This window comes from Heptranchias perlo, chromosome 13 (genome assembly GCF_035084215.1).
Source record: "Heptranchias perlo isolate sHepPer1 chromosome 13, sHepPer1.hap1, whole genome shotgun sequence".
Lineage (NCBI taxonomy): Eukaryota > Metazoa > Chordata > Chondrichthyes > Hexanchiformes > Hexanchidae > Heptranchias > Heptranchias perlo.
Genome location: NC_090337.1, coordinates 61,296,287 through 61,316,049, shown reverse-complemented (window position 1 = coordinate 61,316,049; position 19,763 = coordinate 61,296,287). Strand labels below are relative to the sequence as shown.

Below are 19,763 nucleotides of genomic sequence, written 5' to 3'. Positions count from 1 at the left end.
CAGCTGTTTGCCAAACCTCTACCTACCTACTTGCAGTACAAGATGCACAAAAGAGAAGGGTGTAGACCAGAATGGAAGGAAATCCAGGGACAACTAGCCCTTGATTCACTCCATTTAAGGAGGCCACCCTGGTGTGACTTTTCACAAGAGCATCGAAGTAGTAGGGAATGGTGAAGCCAGAGGCCTCACCCAAGCTCAGGGCAAGTACCACTTAGTTTTTTTCACCTTTGTTACAGATGCACTGCAATGCAAGGACTGCTTGACGGTGCCATAAACCTAGAAGAACAGACTGACACCAGAGTCCTGTGTCCCCAAACAAGCATCTCACAGCATCCTCTTCAGTCCCAGCACTTTTGCCAAGCATCAACATAGCAACACACATCCTGGAAGATGTAAAGAGTGAGATTCAAAAGGTAAAAGAAAGAAAGAACTTGCATTTTTATAGCACCTTTCATGACCTCAGGATGTCCCAAAGCATTTTAAGCGATTCCACAACCAAAGCTCTGCAGTCCTGCTACATCCAGTCGTGAATGGTGGTGGACAATGAAACAAATAACGGGAGGAGGAGGCTCTGCAAACATCCCCATCCTCAATGATGGCGGAGTCCAGCACGTGAGTGCAAAAGACAAGGTTGAAGCGTTTGCAACCATCTTCAGCCAGAAGTGCCGAGTGGATGATCCATCTCGGCCTCCTCCCGATATCCCCACCATCACAGAAGCCAGTCTTCAGCCAATTTGATTCACTCCACGTGATATCAAGAAACGGCTGAGTGCACTGGATACAGCAAAGGCTATGGGCCCCGACAGCATCCCAGTTGTAGTGCTGAAGACTTGTGCTCCAGAACTAGCTGCGCCTCTAGCCAAGCTGTTCCAGTACAGCTACAACACTGGCATCTACCCGACAATGTGGAAAATTGCCCAGGTATGTCCTGTCCACAAAAAGCAGGACAAATCCAATCCGGCCAATTACCGCCCCATCAGTCTACTCTCAATCATCAGCAAAGTGATGGAAGGTGTCGTCGACAGTGCTATCAAGCGGCACTTATTCACCAATAACCTGCTCACCGATGCTCAGTTTGGGTTCCGCCAGGACTACTCGGCTCCAGACTTCATTACAGCCTTGGTCCAAACATGGACAAAAGAGCAGAATTCCAGAGGTGAGGTGAGAGTGACTGCCCTTGACATCAAGGCAGCATTTGACCGAGTGTGGCACCAAGAAGCCATAGTAAAACTGAAGTCAATGGGAATCAGGGGGAAAACTCTCCAGTGGCTGGAGTCATACCTAGCACAAAGGAAGGTGGCAGTGGTTGTTGGAGGCCAATCATCTCAGCCCCAGGACATTGCTGCAGGAGTTCCTCAGGGCAGTGTCCTAGGCCCAACCATCTTCAGCTGCTTCATCAATGACCTTCCCTCCATCATAAGGTCAGAAATGGGGATGTCGCTGATGATTGCACAGTGTTCAGTTCTATTCGCAACCCCTCAGATAATGAAGCAGTCCGAGCCCGCATGTAGCAAGACCTGGACAACATCCAGGCTTGGGCTCATAAGTGGCAAGTAACATTCGCGCCAGGTAAGTGTCAGGCAATGACCATCTCCAACAAGAGAGAGTCTAACCACCTCCCCTTGACAATCAACGGCATTACCATCGCCGAATCCCCCACCATCAACATCCTGAGGGTCACCATTGACCAGAAACTTAACTGGACCAGCCATATAAATACTGTGGCTATGAGAGCAGGTCAGAGATTGGGTATTCTGTGGCGAGTGACTCACCTCCTGACTCCCCAAAGCCTTTCCACCATCTGCAAGGCACAAGTCAGGAGTGTGATGGAATACTCTCCACTTGCTTGGATGAGTGCAGCTCCAACAACACTCAAGAAGCTCGACACCATCCAAAATAAAGCAGCCCGCTTGATTGGCACCCCATACACCACCCTAAACATTCACTCCCTTCATCACCGGCGCACTGTGGCTGCAGTGGGTACCATCCACAGGATGCACTGCAGCAACTCGCCAAGGCTTCTTCGACAGCACCTCCCAAACTCGCGACCTCTACCACCTAGAAGGATAAGAGCAGCAGGCACATAGGAACAACACCACCTGCACGTTCCCCTCCAAGTCACACACCATCCAGACTTGGAAATATATCGCCGTTCCTTCATCGTTGCTGGGTCAGAATCCTTGAACTCCCTTCCTAACAGCACTGTGGGAGAACCATCACCACACGGACTGCAGCGGTTCAAGAAGGCGGCTCACCACCACCTCCTCAAGGGCAATTAGGGATGGGCAATAAATGCTGGCCTTGCCAGCGGCGCCCACATCCCATGAACGAATAAAAAAAAACTTTACAGCTAATGAAGTTCTTTTTGAAGTGTAGTCACTGTTGCAATGTAGGTAACACCAGTGAGGCCTTAGAATTCTGGAGGCAATTTTCGTGACCCAAATCCCCCCCTTCTACATCTAAAAACGGGGCAGTAGAAAATCACATGGGAAATTGAAGCGCTGTCTTATCTCTGGTTGCTCGCCCATTATGAATTTCGGGCAGACCTCAATTTAGGCCACCAGAGCTCTCACCGGAAACAGGCTTCATGAATAAATGAAAATAGGGGTCAGATGACCTAGTCACGACCCCCAATGCCATTTTCATCTTTGGGTGCTTTGCTACCACCAGTTTCCCACTCCCGCCCACCAAACTTGGGAGGTGGCCATTTTGAGCATACTTTGTAAAGGTATCTTCAGCTGCCGTCCGGGGAAGCAGGAAGTAGGTCCGACATTCATTTTAACTGCAGTCACTTTTGTGTTTTGAGCCTTAAAGGTTTCCAATATCTGACCTCCTTGCTGCTTTGAATGCTGCAAAAAATTTCCCTGCCACCATGAACAGTTGCTCCTTTTCACTCCTGATGTTTCCACCACTCCCCTTTAAAGCGTTGATGCAGGCCCATCAAAATCGGATTTTGCGCCACTAGATTGGTGAGCTACTCATAAGGGCTGCATTTTGCGCTGGCAGCTTTTAAATGAGGGCAGGCCGTACAAATGGTTCCGGCCCCATGCTGACTCCAGTAGGTGGGCATGTCCCGCCTGATTAATGCTACATATGAAAATCGACCCCTGATCTCATAGCGATTTTGATCTCATTGGGCTTATTTCTACGAGATTCAGCTTGGCTCAGTTGGTAACACTTTCGCCTCAGTGTTAGAAGGTTGTGCGGCGGGGGGGGGGGGGGGGGGGGGGTGCGGGGGTGTTAAAGCTCCACTCCAGAACTTGAGCTCATAATCCAAGCTGAAACTTTACAGAGAATTTACAGCACACAAGCAGGCCATTTGGCCCAACTGATCTGTGCCGGTGTTTATGCTCCACATGATCCTCCTCCCACCTTACTTCATCTAACCCTATACTGAGTATAACCTTAGATTCCTTTCTCCCTCATGTGTTTATCTAGCTGCCTCTTAAAAGCATCGATGCTATTTGCTCCTTATGGTAACAAATTCGAGATTTTACCACTCTGGGTAAAGAAGTTTCTCCTGAGTAACTTATTGGATTTATTAGTGAGTATCTTATATTTGTGATCCCTAGTTTTGGGCTCCCCCACAACTTAAGTTCAGTGCTAAGGGAGCGTTGCTCTGTCGGGGGTGCCACCTTTCAGATGTGACATTAAACTGTTGCTTGTGCTTTTTGAAGAAGAGCCTGGGAGTTCTCCCGGTCTCCTGGCCAAAATTTCTCTCAACCAAGACCACCAAACACAGTCTTGCTGGTCTTTTATCTTATTTGCTGTTTGTTGAATCTTGCTGTGCGCAAATTGGCTACCATGTTTGCCTACATAATAACAAAGGGGGGAGGGCAGATTGGCCTTTCACCTCTGAGTTCTTCCTTTGCTGTTTCTAATGGCAATCGATCTCTCTGAGGTAACTGTTGTGGGGAAATGGAATTGTGGGCAACACCTATGGCCCTTGTGAGGCATTTACCACTGACCATGCGCTAGGCAGAACTGGGGGTGGGGGAGGGAGTCCGGCAACTCTCCAGTCCTATCTCCAAATATAGGGGCAAAGTTTCATCTTCAATGTCTGGGCAATAATCTGGCAGAGCGGATCGCCTGCCCATAGGACGTTCCACTGGAATGGAAATCGGGCGGGCTCCACGAGGGGTGGGCAGATCGCTCTGCCTAGGTGGCAAAGGCGAAAATTCACCCCGTAGTGTCACAACGGAAGGGAGGCAGGCGATAGGAGCGCCCGCCTCACCTCCATCAGGCCAGAAAAGAGCAGAAACCCGGCAGAAAGAGGTTCCACCCCGGATTCCTCCCCGCTGCCAATTCCAAGTCCAAAAGCAGGTCACAATTTTTATGCTCTGGTTTCTTTCTTACTGATCATGGCACAGGAAGGGTTTTAAAAGAAAAACCCTGGTTAACTTACTGATAATGGGCAGATACCTGATGTTAACTGGCCTCCAGTCATAGTGGCTCTGACTATTTCAAGTGCAGGTCAACGTTGCTGTCCAGAGTGTATTTCACAGAGTGATTGGTGACCCCCTTACCTTATCCAGTGTTTTTTTTAGGGCAGATCGGTCCTTCTCGAGGCAGACTTTTGAACGTTGAAGCTCTCGTTTCTCGTTCTCCAGCTGAGCGACGGCTCTCTGCAAGCTTTTCACTCGCTCCTGGTAGATGTGTTTTTCTTGTTGAAGCTTCTCGATGTGCTTCAGGGCCCCCTCCTCGCTCTCCTGCCGCTGGTGGAACACCTGGGGACGGAGGATGGAGAGTTAGAGCCATTGGTGTTACGGTCCTGTCTCTGATCCGCACTCACAAATCTATAACTAGAGTTTAACCAGAACTAGAAGCAATAATAATCTCTCTCCAACACAGACTTAATGGTGCAGTATTTTGGAAACAAGACTTTGACCCATGAGAGGCTGTGTGTTGGTATAGAACGGGCCAGGTCTTATCGATTTACACGAAAATATATGTTTTGTTCTGATTTGAATTTGTGAAGATGCCGCATTAAAATTGTAGCTATCCATCGATTAAATATTGCATTTTGGGATGATGATGATGAAATGGTTAGTAATGAGACTATGTAGGAATGAATACTACGGGAATACTACAGGTGATGATGTGTGTATGTACAAATGCACGCATCATCCAGAGTGGTGTCACTAATCTGCTGAAATCCATCCAAGAACCATATTCAGACTGCAGGAGGAATTGGCAGTAGGGCACAGTAAATGTCAGGTTTATAGCCATTTGTCCCACTTTCCAATAGGCGATATTTTTTAAAATTCGTTCACGGGATGTGGGCGTCGCTGGCGAGGCCAGAATTTATTGCCCATCCCTAATTGCCCTCGAGAAGGTGGTGGTGAGCCGCCTTCTTGAACCGCTGCAGTCCGTGTGGTGACGGTATTGAACCAAGTATCCCCAGATCTCTCCTGCCTGGTCAGCTAAGGAGAAACCTCCATCTTCAAGAGTTAATGATGGGGATGAGAGTGAGGCACATGTGGATATCTCTAGAACCCAGTCCCCGCTTTCAGACTTCAGTCTCACAAGCTGTAGTGTATTAAAGGGTGGGAGAGCTCCCAATTCCTTTGTACTGTTGGCTTTGATTGGTGATAGCACTCTTGCCTCTGTGTCAGAGAGTTATGCATTAAAGTGCCACTTCAGAGACTTGAACATGTAATCTAGGCTGACACTTCAGTGCAGTACTGAGGGAGTGGAATAATGGTGTAAATGGCTGCTAATGCCCTGTCTCCAGGGTTAATGCCGATATTCTGCCGAAGTTATGGTGGAAAGTCAAGACAGCCCCCATTGAAATTCTACACCCCTCCGCCCCGCCCAACAGCACTTTTCAAAGAACATAGGAACAGGAATAGGCCATTCAGCCCCTCGTGCCTCCTCCGCCATTTGATAAGATCATGGCTGACCTGTGATCTAGCTCCATATACCCGCCTTTGGCCCATATCCCTTAATACCTTTGGTTGCCAAAAAGCTATCTATCTCAGATTTAAATTTAGCGGAAGAGAGTTCCAAACTTCTACCACCCTTCGTGTGTAGAAATGTTTTCTAATCTCGCTCCTGAAAGGTCTGGCTCTAATTTTTAGACTGTGCCCCCTACTCCTAGAATCCCCAACCAGTGGAAATAGTTTCTCTCTATCCACCCTATCCGTTCCCCTTAATATCTTATAAACTTCGATCAGATCACCCCTTAACCTTCGAAACTCCAGACCCTAACCTAACCCTAACCCTAACCCTAACCCTAATGCAGCAACCCCAATTTGTGTAATCTCTCCTTGTAACTTAACCCTTGAAGTCCGGGTATCATTCTAGTAAACCTACGCTGTACTCCCTCCAAGGCCAACATGTCCTTGTGAAGGTGTGGTGCCCAGAACTGCTCACAGTACTCCAGGTGCGGTCTAACCAGGGTTTTGTATACTCTAGTCCTCTAGATATAAAGGCCAGCATTCCATTAGCCTTCTTGATTATTTTCTGCACCTGTTCATGACACTTCAATGATCGATGTACCTGAACCGCTAGGTCCATTTAGACATCCACTATTTTTTACTTTTTACCATTTAGAAAGTACCCTGTTCTATCCTTTTTTGATCCAAAGTGGATGACCTCACATTTGTCTACATTGAATTCCATTTGCCACAGTTTTGCCCATTCACCTAATCTATCAATATCGCTTTGTAATTTTATGTTTTCATCTACACTGCTTACAATGCCACCAATCTTTGTGTCATCGGCAAACTTAGATATGAGACTTTCTATGCCTTCATCTAAGTCGTTAATAAATTTTGTGAATAATTGAGGCCCCAAGACAGATCCCTGCGGGACTCCACTAGTCACTTCCTGCCAATGTGAGTGCCTACCCATTATCCCTACTCTGTCGCCTTTCGCTCAGCCAACTTCCTAACCAAATCCGTACTTTTCCCTCGGTTCCATGGGCTTCTATCTTAGCTAACAGTCTCTTATGTGGGACCTTATCAAATGCCTTCTGGAAGTCCATATAAATAACATCCATTGACATTCCCCTGTCCATTACTTTAGTCACCTCTTCAAAAAATTCAATCAGGTTTGTCAGGCACAACCTACCTTTCACAAATTCATGCTGGCTCTCTCTGATTAACTGAAAATTCTCGAGGTGTTCAGTCACCCTATCCTTAATTATAGACTCCAGCATTTTCCCCACAACAGATGTTAGGCTAACTGGTCTATAATTCCCTGGTTTCCCTCTCTCTCCTTTCTTAACAAGCGGAGTGACAAGAAGAGCAGTGGAGTTTCGCCTGGTGCCCTGGCTGACATTTATACCTTAAGCAATACTGAAAATAGATTAACTGGTCATTCATCTCGGTTTTTGTGGGACTTTGCAATGCACAAACTGGCTGTCGTGTTTGTCTACACAACGGTGACTACACTTCAAAAGTAATTAATTGGCTGTGAAGCACTTTGGGACATCCTGAGGATGTGAAAGATACAATATAAATTCAAGTTCTTCCTTTACTATCCACTGGGTCTGAGACCTGGGTAAATATATATTTCCTTCAACAAATTGGTGGTTCTTACCCCTACTGATTATTTTACATTTTACAAATAATTGTGAACTTTGGGATAATCTGTCATCTATGCCATCCACTGCAGATTCACAGTCCAGCAATACCTGCTCCCTCTGAATCATCCTTAATGTAGCAGGTTGTCCATCATTCACTCTTTTTCACTATGGGCTAACTTTACTAGTTTGTTCTCTGTCTAGAAATATTGGGCTATAAACTCGACTGCGTAGCGCCCGTTTTTTAGGCACTACACGGCCTCCTAAGGCCCCAAAATGGCATCCGGAATGCGGACGCACGCTTTTCGCATGACATGCACCTGACGCCATCTCGGTAAAGGCGTTTGTGCACGCACAGATAACGAATGCCGGTACCATATAAAGTAAGGAGAATATGTGTTAGATCAGTGTGTAATGCTGATTTAAAGGGACAGATACGATTTTGGAACTCAACGCTCCAGCTAACGCACTGTCTTAACCACGCACAGCTGAACGGGTCGTAGATGGCCTGGAGGACCCCCCACCAGTGCTATTTAAAGGAACCATGCAGGATTTACAGGTTAGTTGCTGGATTATTGCTTCTGACTGCGTGGTGCTGTGGATGCACTTAGTGGTGCAGTTGGTAGGAGATGCCACTTGACAGTTGACCTCACTCACCTTGACCACTCGTGTCAAAGCATTGAACTTCTTCCTGCACTGCATCTGCGTTCACGGTGCTATGCACCTGGCATTGACTTTGTCTCCTACTGCCTCACATTGCCTCTTCAGCATGTCTGGAGGGCCTCTTGCCTCCCTGCAGATATAGGATGCCCCTCCTTCTGTCCACCCCTTGCACCAAGGCCTCTAGTGCATCAGCAGAGAACCTTGGTGCATGCTCTCTCGCAGGCCTGGTACAAACTCAGATCGGCAGATTGGTGAGGTCTGGCTTACAGATTGGAGGATGTGGGATTTAGTAGTGCACAACCTTTATTCAATGTTTTAAAATAACTCAACAGTTTGTAAACATAGGGACGGGAGTTATTCAAACATGACAGGCACATCATCCAAACATCCTGCAGGACACCCACCGACACACGTCCCGCTTTCTTCCAGGAGAAGGTGGCGCATAACAAGAGGCAGCAAGTGGCTGTGGCATTTAGCCCCTCGAGCCTGTTCCCCATTCAATGAGATCATGGTTTATCTGTGACCTAACTCCATATACCTGCCTTAGTCCCATATCCCTTAGTACCTTTGGTCAAGGTGAGTGAGTATTTTACGTAAGCGATGTCTGATCTCCTTTCAGTCTCCTTGCAGACCTGTATCTTATATTTTGCAAATAAGAGGTGTAGGCTGCTTTTAAGAGGTGCGAGCCACTCATTCGGTATCGGGGCCCCCCTGCTGGTGAGAAGCCATTCAACAGTACAGCCAGACCTGGCTGCTCGACGGAATCAGGTAAATGACCAGGCAGCACAAATCTCACGTGCTGCCTGCTTTGCAACGACCAGGTTAATCGCGCACCGCGCCCCCACGCCCGGATTCGGGGATTATCGAATTTAACCCTCATCACCTATTCAGCTCTACCAATGAACTTTGATCACTCAATGAGGCACAGGTTAGCATGCCTGGAGCACCACTAAATATGAATGGAAGCGGTTTTCCAATGGGAACTTGAAAGGATTACCAACGACAAGCTTTGGCTGCATGATTGGATCAACTGGAAGCTTCAAACAGGATGTTGCCATCTTGTACTGGATCCCATCCACCAGCACTAAGAGCCAGACCTGGGCTCATATTCAGTGTTGCAATGTATCACATTTCACTGAAGCATTTAAGCATTGGCATCAGCTCACAGCCTTGTTTTAATATAACGTGTGCTGCAGTACATCAAAAAGTAGAACTGTTTTGGTAAATGGGAACAATTGGAACCAAGAGGACATGTATGAGAAGACCCAGTCATCAGTCTGAGGTCACTCCACGCTGCGTGATTCTCAGACGGACTCTAAGGACTGGGGGAAGAGAGTCAAATCTGTTCCTAAGTTGGGCCTGATCCAATTTCTCCTCCTCTAGGCGAAGGATGAGCCCGGTATTGTGTCTGCATGGGTGAGGCGGAATTGTTGGAAAACATCCAAAATCCAAGGTCTGATATGAAAGATGACAACAATTGCAGTTGAAGGAATTTTAATGAAAGGATGCATCCTGGTTGATTAATGAAAACATTGAGCAGTATTTACTGGAGCATTCCAACAGAATCCAGTCAAAACAGAACAATCAGGTCCGCCCTGTGGCTGAATTTCCAGGAAGCTCTGGCAGAGCCCAGGCTGGAAGAGCCAATATTTTCTCATTCAGCTTCCCAATCCTGTTCATTCCCAAAACTTTACCTCAGGTGGACAGCAGAGAGTGAAACTAATTAGTTTAGAGTCACAGTAAAAAGAGCATTGGTGGAAAACTCAAAATCCCAGTCCCACTCGCCTTGAAGTAGACTCACCATTCCTGAACTCAAAGCATTACAAAGTGATGGCCTCAACTTTCACATGTTGCAATATTCTGACTATCCATTTTAAACACCAATGACATTGGGATGGAGCTCATGATGTTAAAAGACGTTTACGGTAATCCAGCTCCCTAGCATCAACAGCTGCTTCTTCCTTGATGATGCATCTTTCATATAATCAAATAAATTGAAAGCAAATCCAGCTCCCCTGATATCTCAGTGGGTGAATGCACTGCCCAGAGTGGTACTCAGCTATACAAACTAGGGAGTTTTCAGGTTTGATCTTCAGATTGTGCTAAGTTAACTGATCTCAACTGAGGCAGCGGTTCAGGTGCTACAGTTAGTCTCAGTATCCTTGAGCTAGGGCGGGGGGGTGGGGGGACAAAAGTCAGGCAGGATTCCTGCTCCCAAACATTATCCAGTGCTTCTTGCTGGAAAGTGCAAGTGTGGATGCCAGTCGAGCAGAGGATCGGGCTTGACTGTGCTGCTCTCAACGTCATGCCTGCCAACTGTCCAGGCCGTGACGAGGGCCCAAACAATGCAAGGTACCGGAGGATGGCTGGTATCCAACGAATCAGACCCCAGGCTGAGTGAGCATCTTCAGGGAAGGAGAGGACAACAACCGCAATCAATCCAAAGATTGATCAGGAAAGTGATCATTATTTTTGCTGCTTGATTTATTGATGGTGCCACTCGCTCTTCAAATGAGGATGAAAGTCTGACTCTTGTACTGAGCAAACTCAGCCTTCTGTACCAGTAACGCCCCCAGTTTCTGTCACTTACCTCCTGCAGTTGCCGGTTCTGTCCTTCCAGCTCCAAGCGTCTCAGCTCCAGGTCCGCATGCGTGTTCTGCATCAACTGCACCCGTTCTACCAAGGCGTGGTTCTTCTTCTTAGTGTCCGAGAGCCCCTGGCGGATGGAGTCCAGCCGCTCCTGCGGCAAAGACACAAACAAATAAATAACACTCTCAAAAGGCAGGTGAAGCGCGTGCGCACTTGAACATTACATAGAATTACATAGAATTTATAGCACAGAAACAGGCCATTCGGTCCAAATGGTCTATGCCGGTGTTTATGCTCCACATGAGCCTCTTTCCACCCTATTTCATCGAACCCTATCAGCATATCCTTCTATTCCTTTCTCCCTGATGTACTTATCTAGCATCCCCTTAAATGCATCTATGCTATTCACCTCTACTACTCAAAGTAGTAGCAAATTCCACATTCTCACCACTCTCTAGGTAAAGAAGTTCATCCTGAATTCATTATTGGATTTATTAGTGACTATCTTATATTTATGACACCTAGTTTTGAACTCCTCTGCAAGTGGAAACATCTTCTCTAAGTCGACCCTACCAAACCCCTTCCTAATGTTAAAGACCACCCCTCAGCCTCCTCTTTTCCAGAGAAAAGAGGTCCAGCCAGTTCAGTCCTTCAGAACATAGCAGTGGCAAATGAACATCGGCAGTCTCGTCCATCACTGAGTCCTTGGTGATTGACAGTTCAGTGGGTCAATCCCCTCCCTGACCTCATGGTCTTAAAGGGACTGACTTTCTCCCTCTTATCTCTTAATTAGAGACATCAGAATGGTAGAGTGAATACCGGTAGCCTGTAACAGAAATTAGGACCAGTTAATTTGGGAATAACTAGCTTGAAAGTAGGCTTGTCAGTAAAATCTCATCTTTTTTCATGGAAAGAGAAATTGAGGGAAGTGACAGATCTCACTGTGAAAACTGTATTCTGTTCAATCATGTATTTCATGCAAAATAAACCAATTTGTTGGTTTGCATTTGTGCCTCGTCCCGCTATAATGCTTTTCAGTCTGCCTTTTGTGAAGACAGGAGAATCCACAAAGTGGTACATACAAGATTACAGTAGCCAGTGCACACAGCAAGGATTCTAAGTTGATCCTCGGATTATGCTATCACTTAACTAGCCGTAGGGCAGTAAAAGGTACACTCCAGATCTTAGGGGACTTGAGGTCTGCTCGTGGGAGTGATCACTGAAGCTGAACCCGAACTGTAAAAGCCTGAAAATTTGTAACAATCGCTAACAGTGAATTCTAAACTCACATCACCTCGCATCAAGAGTCTCCTGCATTACATCAAAAACACCCTGAGCTGGAAAGAGACCTTCCTGAGCTGCCCTGCACCAAGAGCTTCCATTGCTGTGCAAAGATCTGCATCTCTATTGTGCTGAGATTTCCTTTGCCATGTTAAGAGCTTCCTGCTAAATACAACACAGGGATAGAAAAGTTGGTGTCTGGTTTCCTGCACGCAATTCAGCAATAGTGGAGTTACGATGGAACTATTTGATTGAAAGGTGGCAACTGCTTTCCAAACCAAAGTTCCCCCCCTTCCCACTCACGCCTCTGATGCAGTTCTCTATTAAACAAACACTGTTAGGATTACTACAACGCTGGGTATACTGGCCCTCTGCCAAACCAAACACACAAAAAGCTCTCTCCTGGTCCGAGCAGAGATAACAGCACCAGAGGAGTCAGCCTCAGCTTTGCACAATGTCACAGACACCACGCAGTCAGATTGCGCCTTATGCTGCTGTCTATCCACACTTCAGAAGGCTCTAGGTATTGTTATTATTGCACTCCCTCCATAACCCCTTTCTCGTCCCCCTTTGGAATAATTTCCCCTTGCAGACTAAAGGCATTTTCCATTAAAGCTGAGTCTCTGACAGTCCCTATCTGACATCATCTATGCGTGTATAAGTTGGGCATGAACATGTGCAGTAATCTCAATAATTATTTCACAACTCGATTGTGCTTGATTGAAGCTCAAATTTATTCCTGAGGTCACAAGCTAGGGCAGAAAATAAAGGTTAACACTGCCTGGTGAGGCTTTTTTTTAACCTTTGGTACAAATGAGGAGCTACTCTGGGGTAAGGAAGTGTTACAACAGAACAGGGTGGATGACGTACAATAGGGAAAAGAACAAAAAGTATCAGAGATGGAGGGACAGACACACTGAAAGATCCGAGATGGAGGGACAGACACACTGAAAGATCCGAGATGGAAGGACAGACACACTGAAAGATCCGAGATGGAAGGACAGACACATTGAAGGGACAGAGATGGAGAGACAGATACACTGAAGGATCAGAGATGGAGGGACAGACACACTGAAGGATCAGAGATGGAGGGACAGACACACTGAAGGGACAGAGATGGAGGGACAGATACACTGAAGGATCAGAGATGGAGAGACAGACACACTGAAGGATTAGAGATGGAGGGAAGAACATACTGGAGGATCAGAGATGGAGGACGGACACACTGGAGGATCAGAGATGGAGGGACGGACACACTGGAGGATCAGAGATGGAGGGATGAATACACTGGAGGATCAGAGATGGAGGGACAGACACACTGAAGGATCAGAGATGGAGGGACAAATACACTAGAGGATCAGAGATGGAGGGATGAACACACTGGAGGATCAAAGATGGAGGGACAGACACACTGGAGGATCAGAGATGGAGGGATGAGCCACTGAAAATTGGGAGATGGAGGGATAAATGTAATGAATTTATTTGCAAGCTTGCCTTATTATAGAGAGGGGTTTTTAAGCCCAGATTTAAGAGTTATCATCACAGAGAGATGGCGCACTATGTGAGCCCTCTTAGCACGTTGAAACATCCCTAAGTGTTGAGAACGTAATGCTCAAACTCAAGGCGTATTGTGGGATTTTGCACAAAGTTAGTTATCTTCATGCTCAACACATTCAGCGAAGGTTCTGCAGGGTCACGAGAGTAATTGGATGCAGCTGGTTTTTCCATTCCTCAGCTTTTGGGTCTTCCCTAAACTTGTAGCTCTGAATCTGGCGATCAGCCATGTCAAAATACCCAAGAAGAATTGGATTTGCTTTGGTGCTAGCACAGAGACACAATTAGTACCAGGAGCCTGGAAACAAAGATGTTTCTAGAAAGAGTTTCTGTCCGCCTGTTTGAGCATTACTGACAGGATCCACATGGGTAGCTGCCAAACAGGGATAAGCTTGGTAGCTGAGGAACAAGACTGGCTTTTTCTGGAAGGTTCTAAAACGTTATTTAACTATTGCACTCACTTATTTTCCATGTGAAAATTAATGCGCTTCTCTTGCCCTGAGGCCTCTGCGTCATCTGCAGCTCAGAAGGCTCCATTAAGCTGTGAGCAGTTGGAGTCCAGGATAACTCAACACGATTTTCTCTCCATCCCTATGGCAAGAAACTGACCAACGGCTTGGTGCTTCCCCAACAGCGTGGCCAAGATGGACAGGGCACAGCATGGAGATTCGTGGTTGACAACCTCCTAACCCACTCTGAGGGACAGCACAATGTTACATCAACCACTGCTGATGGTTTAAGTTCAATTCTAGTTTTTTTTAAGGTTGGAGAATGGGAATAGTCCGTTGGGATGGAAGAATTGTGAAATCAGTTATGTGGCGAGATTGAAGAAGCTGGGATTGTTCTCCTGGGAGCAGAGAAGGTTAAGAGGAGATTTAATAGAGGTATTCGGAATTATGAGGGGTTTTGATAAAGTAGATAGAGAGAAACTGTTCCCTCTGACAAGTGGGCTGGTAACCAGAGGTTATAGATTTAAAATAACTGGCAAAAGAACTAGAGGGGAAATGAGGAGAATTTTTTTACATGGATGGTTGTTAAGTTCTGGAACGCACTACATAAAAGGGTGATGGAAGCAGACTCCATTGGAACTTTTAAAAGGCAACTGGACATGTACTTGAAGAGGACTAATTTGCAGGATTATGGGGAAAAAGCTGAGGTGTGGGACTAAATTGGACAGCTCTTTCAAAGAGCCGGTACAGGCACAAAGGGCCAAATGGTCTCCTTTTTTTTATTCATTCATGGGATGTGGGCATCGCTGGCAAGGCCAGCATTTATTGCCCATCCCTAACTGCCCTTGAGAAGGTGGTGGTGAGCCGCCTTCTTGAACTGCTGCAGTCCGTGTGCTGAAGGTTCTCCCACAGTGCTGTTAGGAAGGGAGTTCCAGGATTTTGACCCAGCGACGATGGAGGAATGACGATATATTTCCAAGTCGGGATGGTGTGTGACTTGAAGGGGAACGTGCAGGTGGTGTTGATCCCATGATGTTCCCTGTGCTGTGAGAGTCTATGATTCTATGAGATCACTGACCTGGAAGTATCTGGGTGAGTGTTATTTTTCAGGAAATTATGGGGGTGACTTTGTGCGATAATGTAAAATGGGTGATAGCGAATCAGCAGCCTGTTTTACATCTCTCCCCATTTTTATTTCCATTGAGGTTAGCTGCCGATTCGCTATCGCCCGTTTTGTACTATTGCACAAAGTCAAAATCTATCCCCTATGTGAGACTGCTGCTGTCTAGGATTCAGTCAGCGTTATCTGCTCTGCCCACACCACCCCGGCAACCAATTCAAATAATGTTTTATTCAGAGACCGGCTGCCGTTTGAAACAACACAGATGAAAACGTAGGGACTTCGTCTTTAGAGAGCTTAAACGTCAGTTCCACGACGGAATTTACATGGCAGTTGTTGCTTGGGTGAGAACAACCAAGCACGAGCTGCTGGCATGAACATAAATGGGTTCAGAAAACCTGTCTTTTCAGAAGAACACGGACCCCTCCACCCTCCCATATAATGTGGAGCACAGTCTGCGGTCATTATTGGGCTAAGGTTTCCATTGGTGCACAACATTAAAACGTTAAGCGCCATTCTCCCATGTACATGCATAGCACAGCATCCAAGAGGGTGATTTTGTGGGCAGCACTGTTAAGGCATTGCCCATTCCTAGTTGCCTTGGTAACTGAGTGGCTTAAGTCAACCAGATAGTCTGGGGCTGGAGCTACATTTAGGCCAGACGGGGTAGGAGGTTGCAGATTCCCTTCCCTGAAGGACATCAGCGAACCAGTTGAGTTTTTGTAACAATCTGGAGACTTTGTGGTCATTTTCTTCCTGGTGCTATCCCACAAGCGTCTAGAAAGAGAACTTGTATTTATATAGCGCCTTTCACGGCCTCAGGTAGTCCTCAACCGCTTTACAACCAATTAAGTCCTTTTGGAGTGTAGTCACTGTTCTAATGTAGGGAAATGCGGCAGCCAATTTGCACACAGCAAGGTCCCACAAATAGCACTGAGGTAATGACCAGATAATTTATTGGTTGAGGGATAAATATTGACCAGGACACCGGGGAGAACTCCCCTCCTCTTTTCCAAAATAGTGCATCTGAGAGGGCAGATGGGGCCTCGGTTTAACATCTCATCTGAAAGATGGTGCCTCCGATAGTGCAGCACTCCCTCAGTACTGCACTGGAGTGTCAACCTAGATTTTGTGCTCAAACCTCTGTGGAGTGGGGGATGAACCTACGACCTTCTGACTCAGAGGCGAGAGTGCTACTGCCACGGGTGACACAATCGAAGCCTAATGACAGAAAGAAATACAACTTCAAAGAAGTCAAGTGTGGAGCAGAATTATAGGACAGGAATAACAAGATCTCCCGGGTCCTTTAAAAATTATAAATGAAGTCTTTTTATTGTTCTGAGAAAGTTCCCACTGCCAGTAGGGAAAGCGGGGCAGGTGCAGTATAACTCCAGTCTTGCCAGTTATACACTGTACTTTATCGCCATTGGTCTCAGACTATTAGTGCACCCTAAAACAAAGCCAATCAATAGGACAACTGCCAACCAAATGGAACACTGCTCTTATAAATTGTATCACTTTGATTCCTGATCAGTACTTCTCATCAGGATAAAGTATGGAGCATGAAAAGACCCATGAGCCCTTTATACAAAGCCCACGTACAATGTAACCGATTGTGGACTCTACTCTACCCATTTGATCTAAGGGAAAGCTCTGTACAAATACTCCCTGAACCGCAAACGTAAACAAGCATCTCGACTATTTAACTCTGACCTGATGTTGTCCACAGATGATAGTGACCACCCCCCCCCCCACATCCCACCCCATTCAGATGATGACACTGCGTGTTTCCATAACTTCAAATCTCATTTTCAATGACAGTCCTGAGGAAGGGTCTTGTAACCGAAATGTGGATTGACTGAATTCTGCTCCTCCACAAATGCTGCCTGACCTGCTGAGTAGTTTTAGCTTTTTCTGTTTTTGTTTTCTAATTTCTAGCATCTGAAGTACTTTGATTTTTGTTCCCATTGTCAGTCAGATACTTCTCCAGCTCTTGTTTTTAATCAGCACTGCATCAACTGTCTTTGCTGGGAGCATATTCCACCTGGGTACCAGCCTGGGTGCAGAAATATTTTCTGATCTCCAGTATTGCTTAAGGATTGATCATTTTGAACCTGTGTCCTCTAGTTGTGCACTTAATGCTTGGCCTACAACCCCCCCAACAACAACAACAACTTGCATTTATATAGCGCATTTAACATAGTAAAACATCCCAAGGCGCTTAACAGGGGCGTAATCAGACAAAAATTGACACTGAGTCACATTAAGAAGATATTAGAACAGGTGACCAAATGCTTGGTCAAAGAGGTAGGTTTTGAGGAGTGTCTTAGAGGAGGAGAGAGAGGTGGAGAGGTTCAGGGAGGGAATTCCAGAAGTCAGGGCTTAGACAACTCAAGGCACGGCCGCCAATGGTGGGGCAAAGGAAATCAGGGCTGCACAAGAGGCCAGAATTGGAGGAATGCAGGGATCTTGGAGGATCGTAGGGCTGGAGGAGGTTAGAGAGATAGCAAGAGATGAGGCCATGGAGGAATTTGAAAATATGGATGATAATTTTAAATTCGAGGTGTTGCTGGTCCGGGAGCAATGTAGGTTAGCGAGCCCAGGGATGATGGGTGAACGGGACTTGGTGTGAGTCAGGATATGGGCAGCAGAGTTTTGGATGAGCTGAAGTTTACGGCGGGTGCAAGGTGGGAGGCCGGCCAGGAGACCATTGGAATAGTCATGTTTGGAGGTAACAAAAGCATGGAATTTCTGTAAGTTGAGAGGGAATGTGAATGTATTGTATCTTTACACTTAGCTGAGGATTGGACTGGTCTTTACCTGAAGTACACGTCGGTCCTGTTCACTGGACGTTAGGGCTTTCTGAAGCTGAGAAATCCGGTCCTGCAGCACTACAGCACCAGCGGTCGTGTCTGAGAGCGTCAGCGACAGGCTCTGTACCTTGTCCTTCAGGTGGCTCTCGCCTTCCTCTGTCTTGGCCAGGGTCATCGACAGCCGATCCAGGGTGAGCTGGAGAGAGCCGACCTTCGTCTCACTGTCGGCCACCTGCCGCTGAAGCGTCTCGATTCGGTCCTGAAGGACTTGGACCTCGGTCTCCCGGTCGTTCAGCGTCAGCTGCACTCGCTGCAGCTCCCCCTCCATGGAGCGTCGTAACAGCTCCAACTTGGTGGTACGATTCTCAGACGCTTCCATTGCGTCTTTCAGCTTGCGCTTGTCGACTTCCAGCTTTGTCTCATTTGCCTTCATCTTATTGATCTTCTCCTGCAAGGGACAAATACTACAGAGCTGATCCTTACACTTATAACCTCCTGGATGTGGCATATATACCCCAAGTGTGAAGAATTCATGTCAATCGCCAGCATTATCATCACCATCATTGTGTACTCAAAAGGCAATTACCATCCTTCTCTCCTCCCACCATTCGCCCTTCTCCTTCCTCCTCTCCTATAGGCAGTGATTATGGGTCCCCCAGCACCTTGCACTATTTTTGGTTTCTTTGTGCCAAGCATCATTCGTTAGCCAAGAGAAGTAGAGAGGTAACCTGGTTCTCAGCCTCTGCCAATGCTCCAACTTGGATAAGAGTGGAGCACGGTTAGTCTTCCCTCTCCCCACTGGTAAATAGCAGGTTCCTGTTTGGTACACCTTGCAGTGATGTGGCCAATGTTGGGATGTGAGAAACCATGGCGATGAACCTGTGCTCTATCACACTGTCATATACTGGTGAGCTTCAGCAATTGGAATAACAATGCTAAATTCTAATGCCGAGTCTTTCAAACCAACCTTGAAAGCTAGCAAAAGCTGATCATCAGATTTTAAAAAGCCTTTGGTGGGTGAAGACAACGGGTTCATCTTATAATCTTGATCACTTTTACTGCGGTACATAAAAATAAAGGTGTAGCCAGTGGTAGATTTTGAAATGACTGAAGGAGGAGATTTATTTCCTGGGGCGGGGGTGTGTGTGTGTGTGGGGGTGGCGGGGGGGGGGGGCTCTGGGGTATTTCCCCATCACCAACAGGATATTTTGATACTTGATTCATCTTCCTGCATTTTGACACCTACTATAATTCTGAGTGTGATTCTTGGTGCCTTTTTTATATAAGTTAAGTTAAACTCATAACCACTCCAACCCTACTCTCCATTTAGTTTCCAAACTGTGCATTTGCACCAGGTTAACTCTCTCCTTGCCTCAGAAAAATGGCTGAAAACAGTTCTGAAGAAAATAAACCTTCACACAGGGCAACAGCCAGGCATATCCCAGAAAAATTCCTCTGCGGAAAATGAGAAAAATTTAAAAGCGGCATTCTAGCAGCTTATTTGGTGTGTATAACTTTTTTTTAGGGACAAACGCTAAATAAATGCACCAGTTACTGCAACTCTCAGAAATCATCAGCTCATTGAAAATTCTCCTGCCTCAAGTTCGTGTGCATCCAACAATGGGAGAAAGTAAGTTCAGGTTGGTTCTGACAGCCTTCAGTCCTGTCCTCCAACCGAACTGATTGGTTCCAACAGCTTCCGGTGCCATCTTCCAAATGATTTTAATGGTTGATGCCGACAACCTTCAATGCCAATGAAATAAGGT

At 46.5% G+C, this 19,763-nt stretch overlaps 1 protein-coding gene across 1 annotated transcript in view; it reads right to left on the bottom strand.

Annotated features, from left to right (window-relative positions):
* The window catches only part of crocc2 (ciliary rootlet coiled-coil, rootletin family member 2), a 274,117-nt gene that overhangs the window by 47,471 nt on the left and 206,883 nt on the right, over positions 1 to 19,763 (bottom strand). Inside the window, exons 31-33 of the mRNA XM_067994800.1 lie at positions 18,005 to 18,445; positions 10,782 to 10,931; positions 4,527 to 4,727 (exon numbers count right to left, since the gene is read on the bottom strand). Of these exons, the coding sequence (XP_067850901.1) occupies positions 4,527 to 4,727; positions 10,782 to 10,931; positions 18,005 to 18,445 (792 nt within the window). The remainder of the gene's footprint in view (positions 1 to 4,526; positions 4,728 to 10,781; positions 10,932 to 18,004; positions 18,446 to 19,763) is intronic.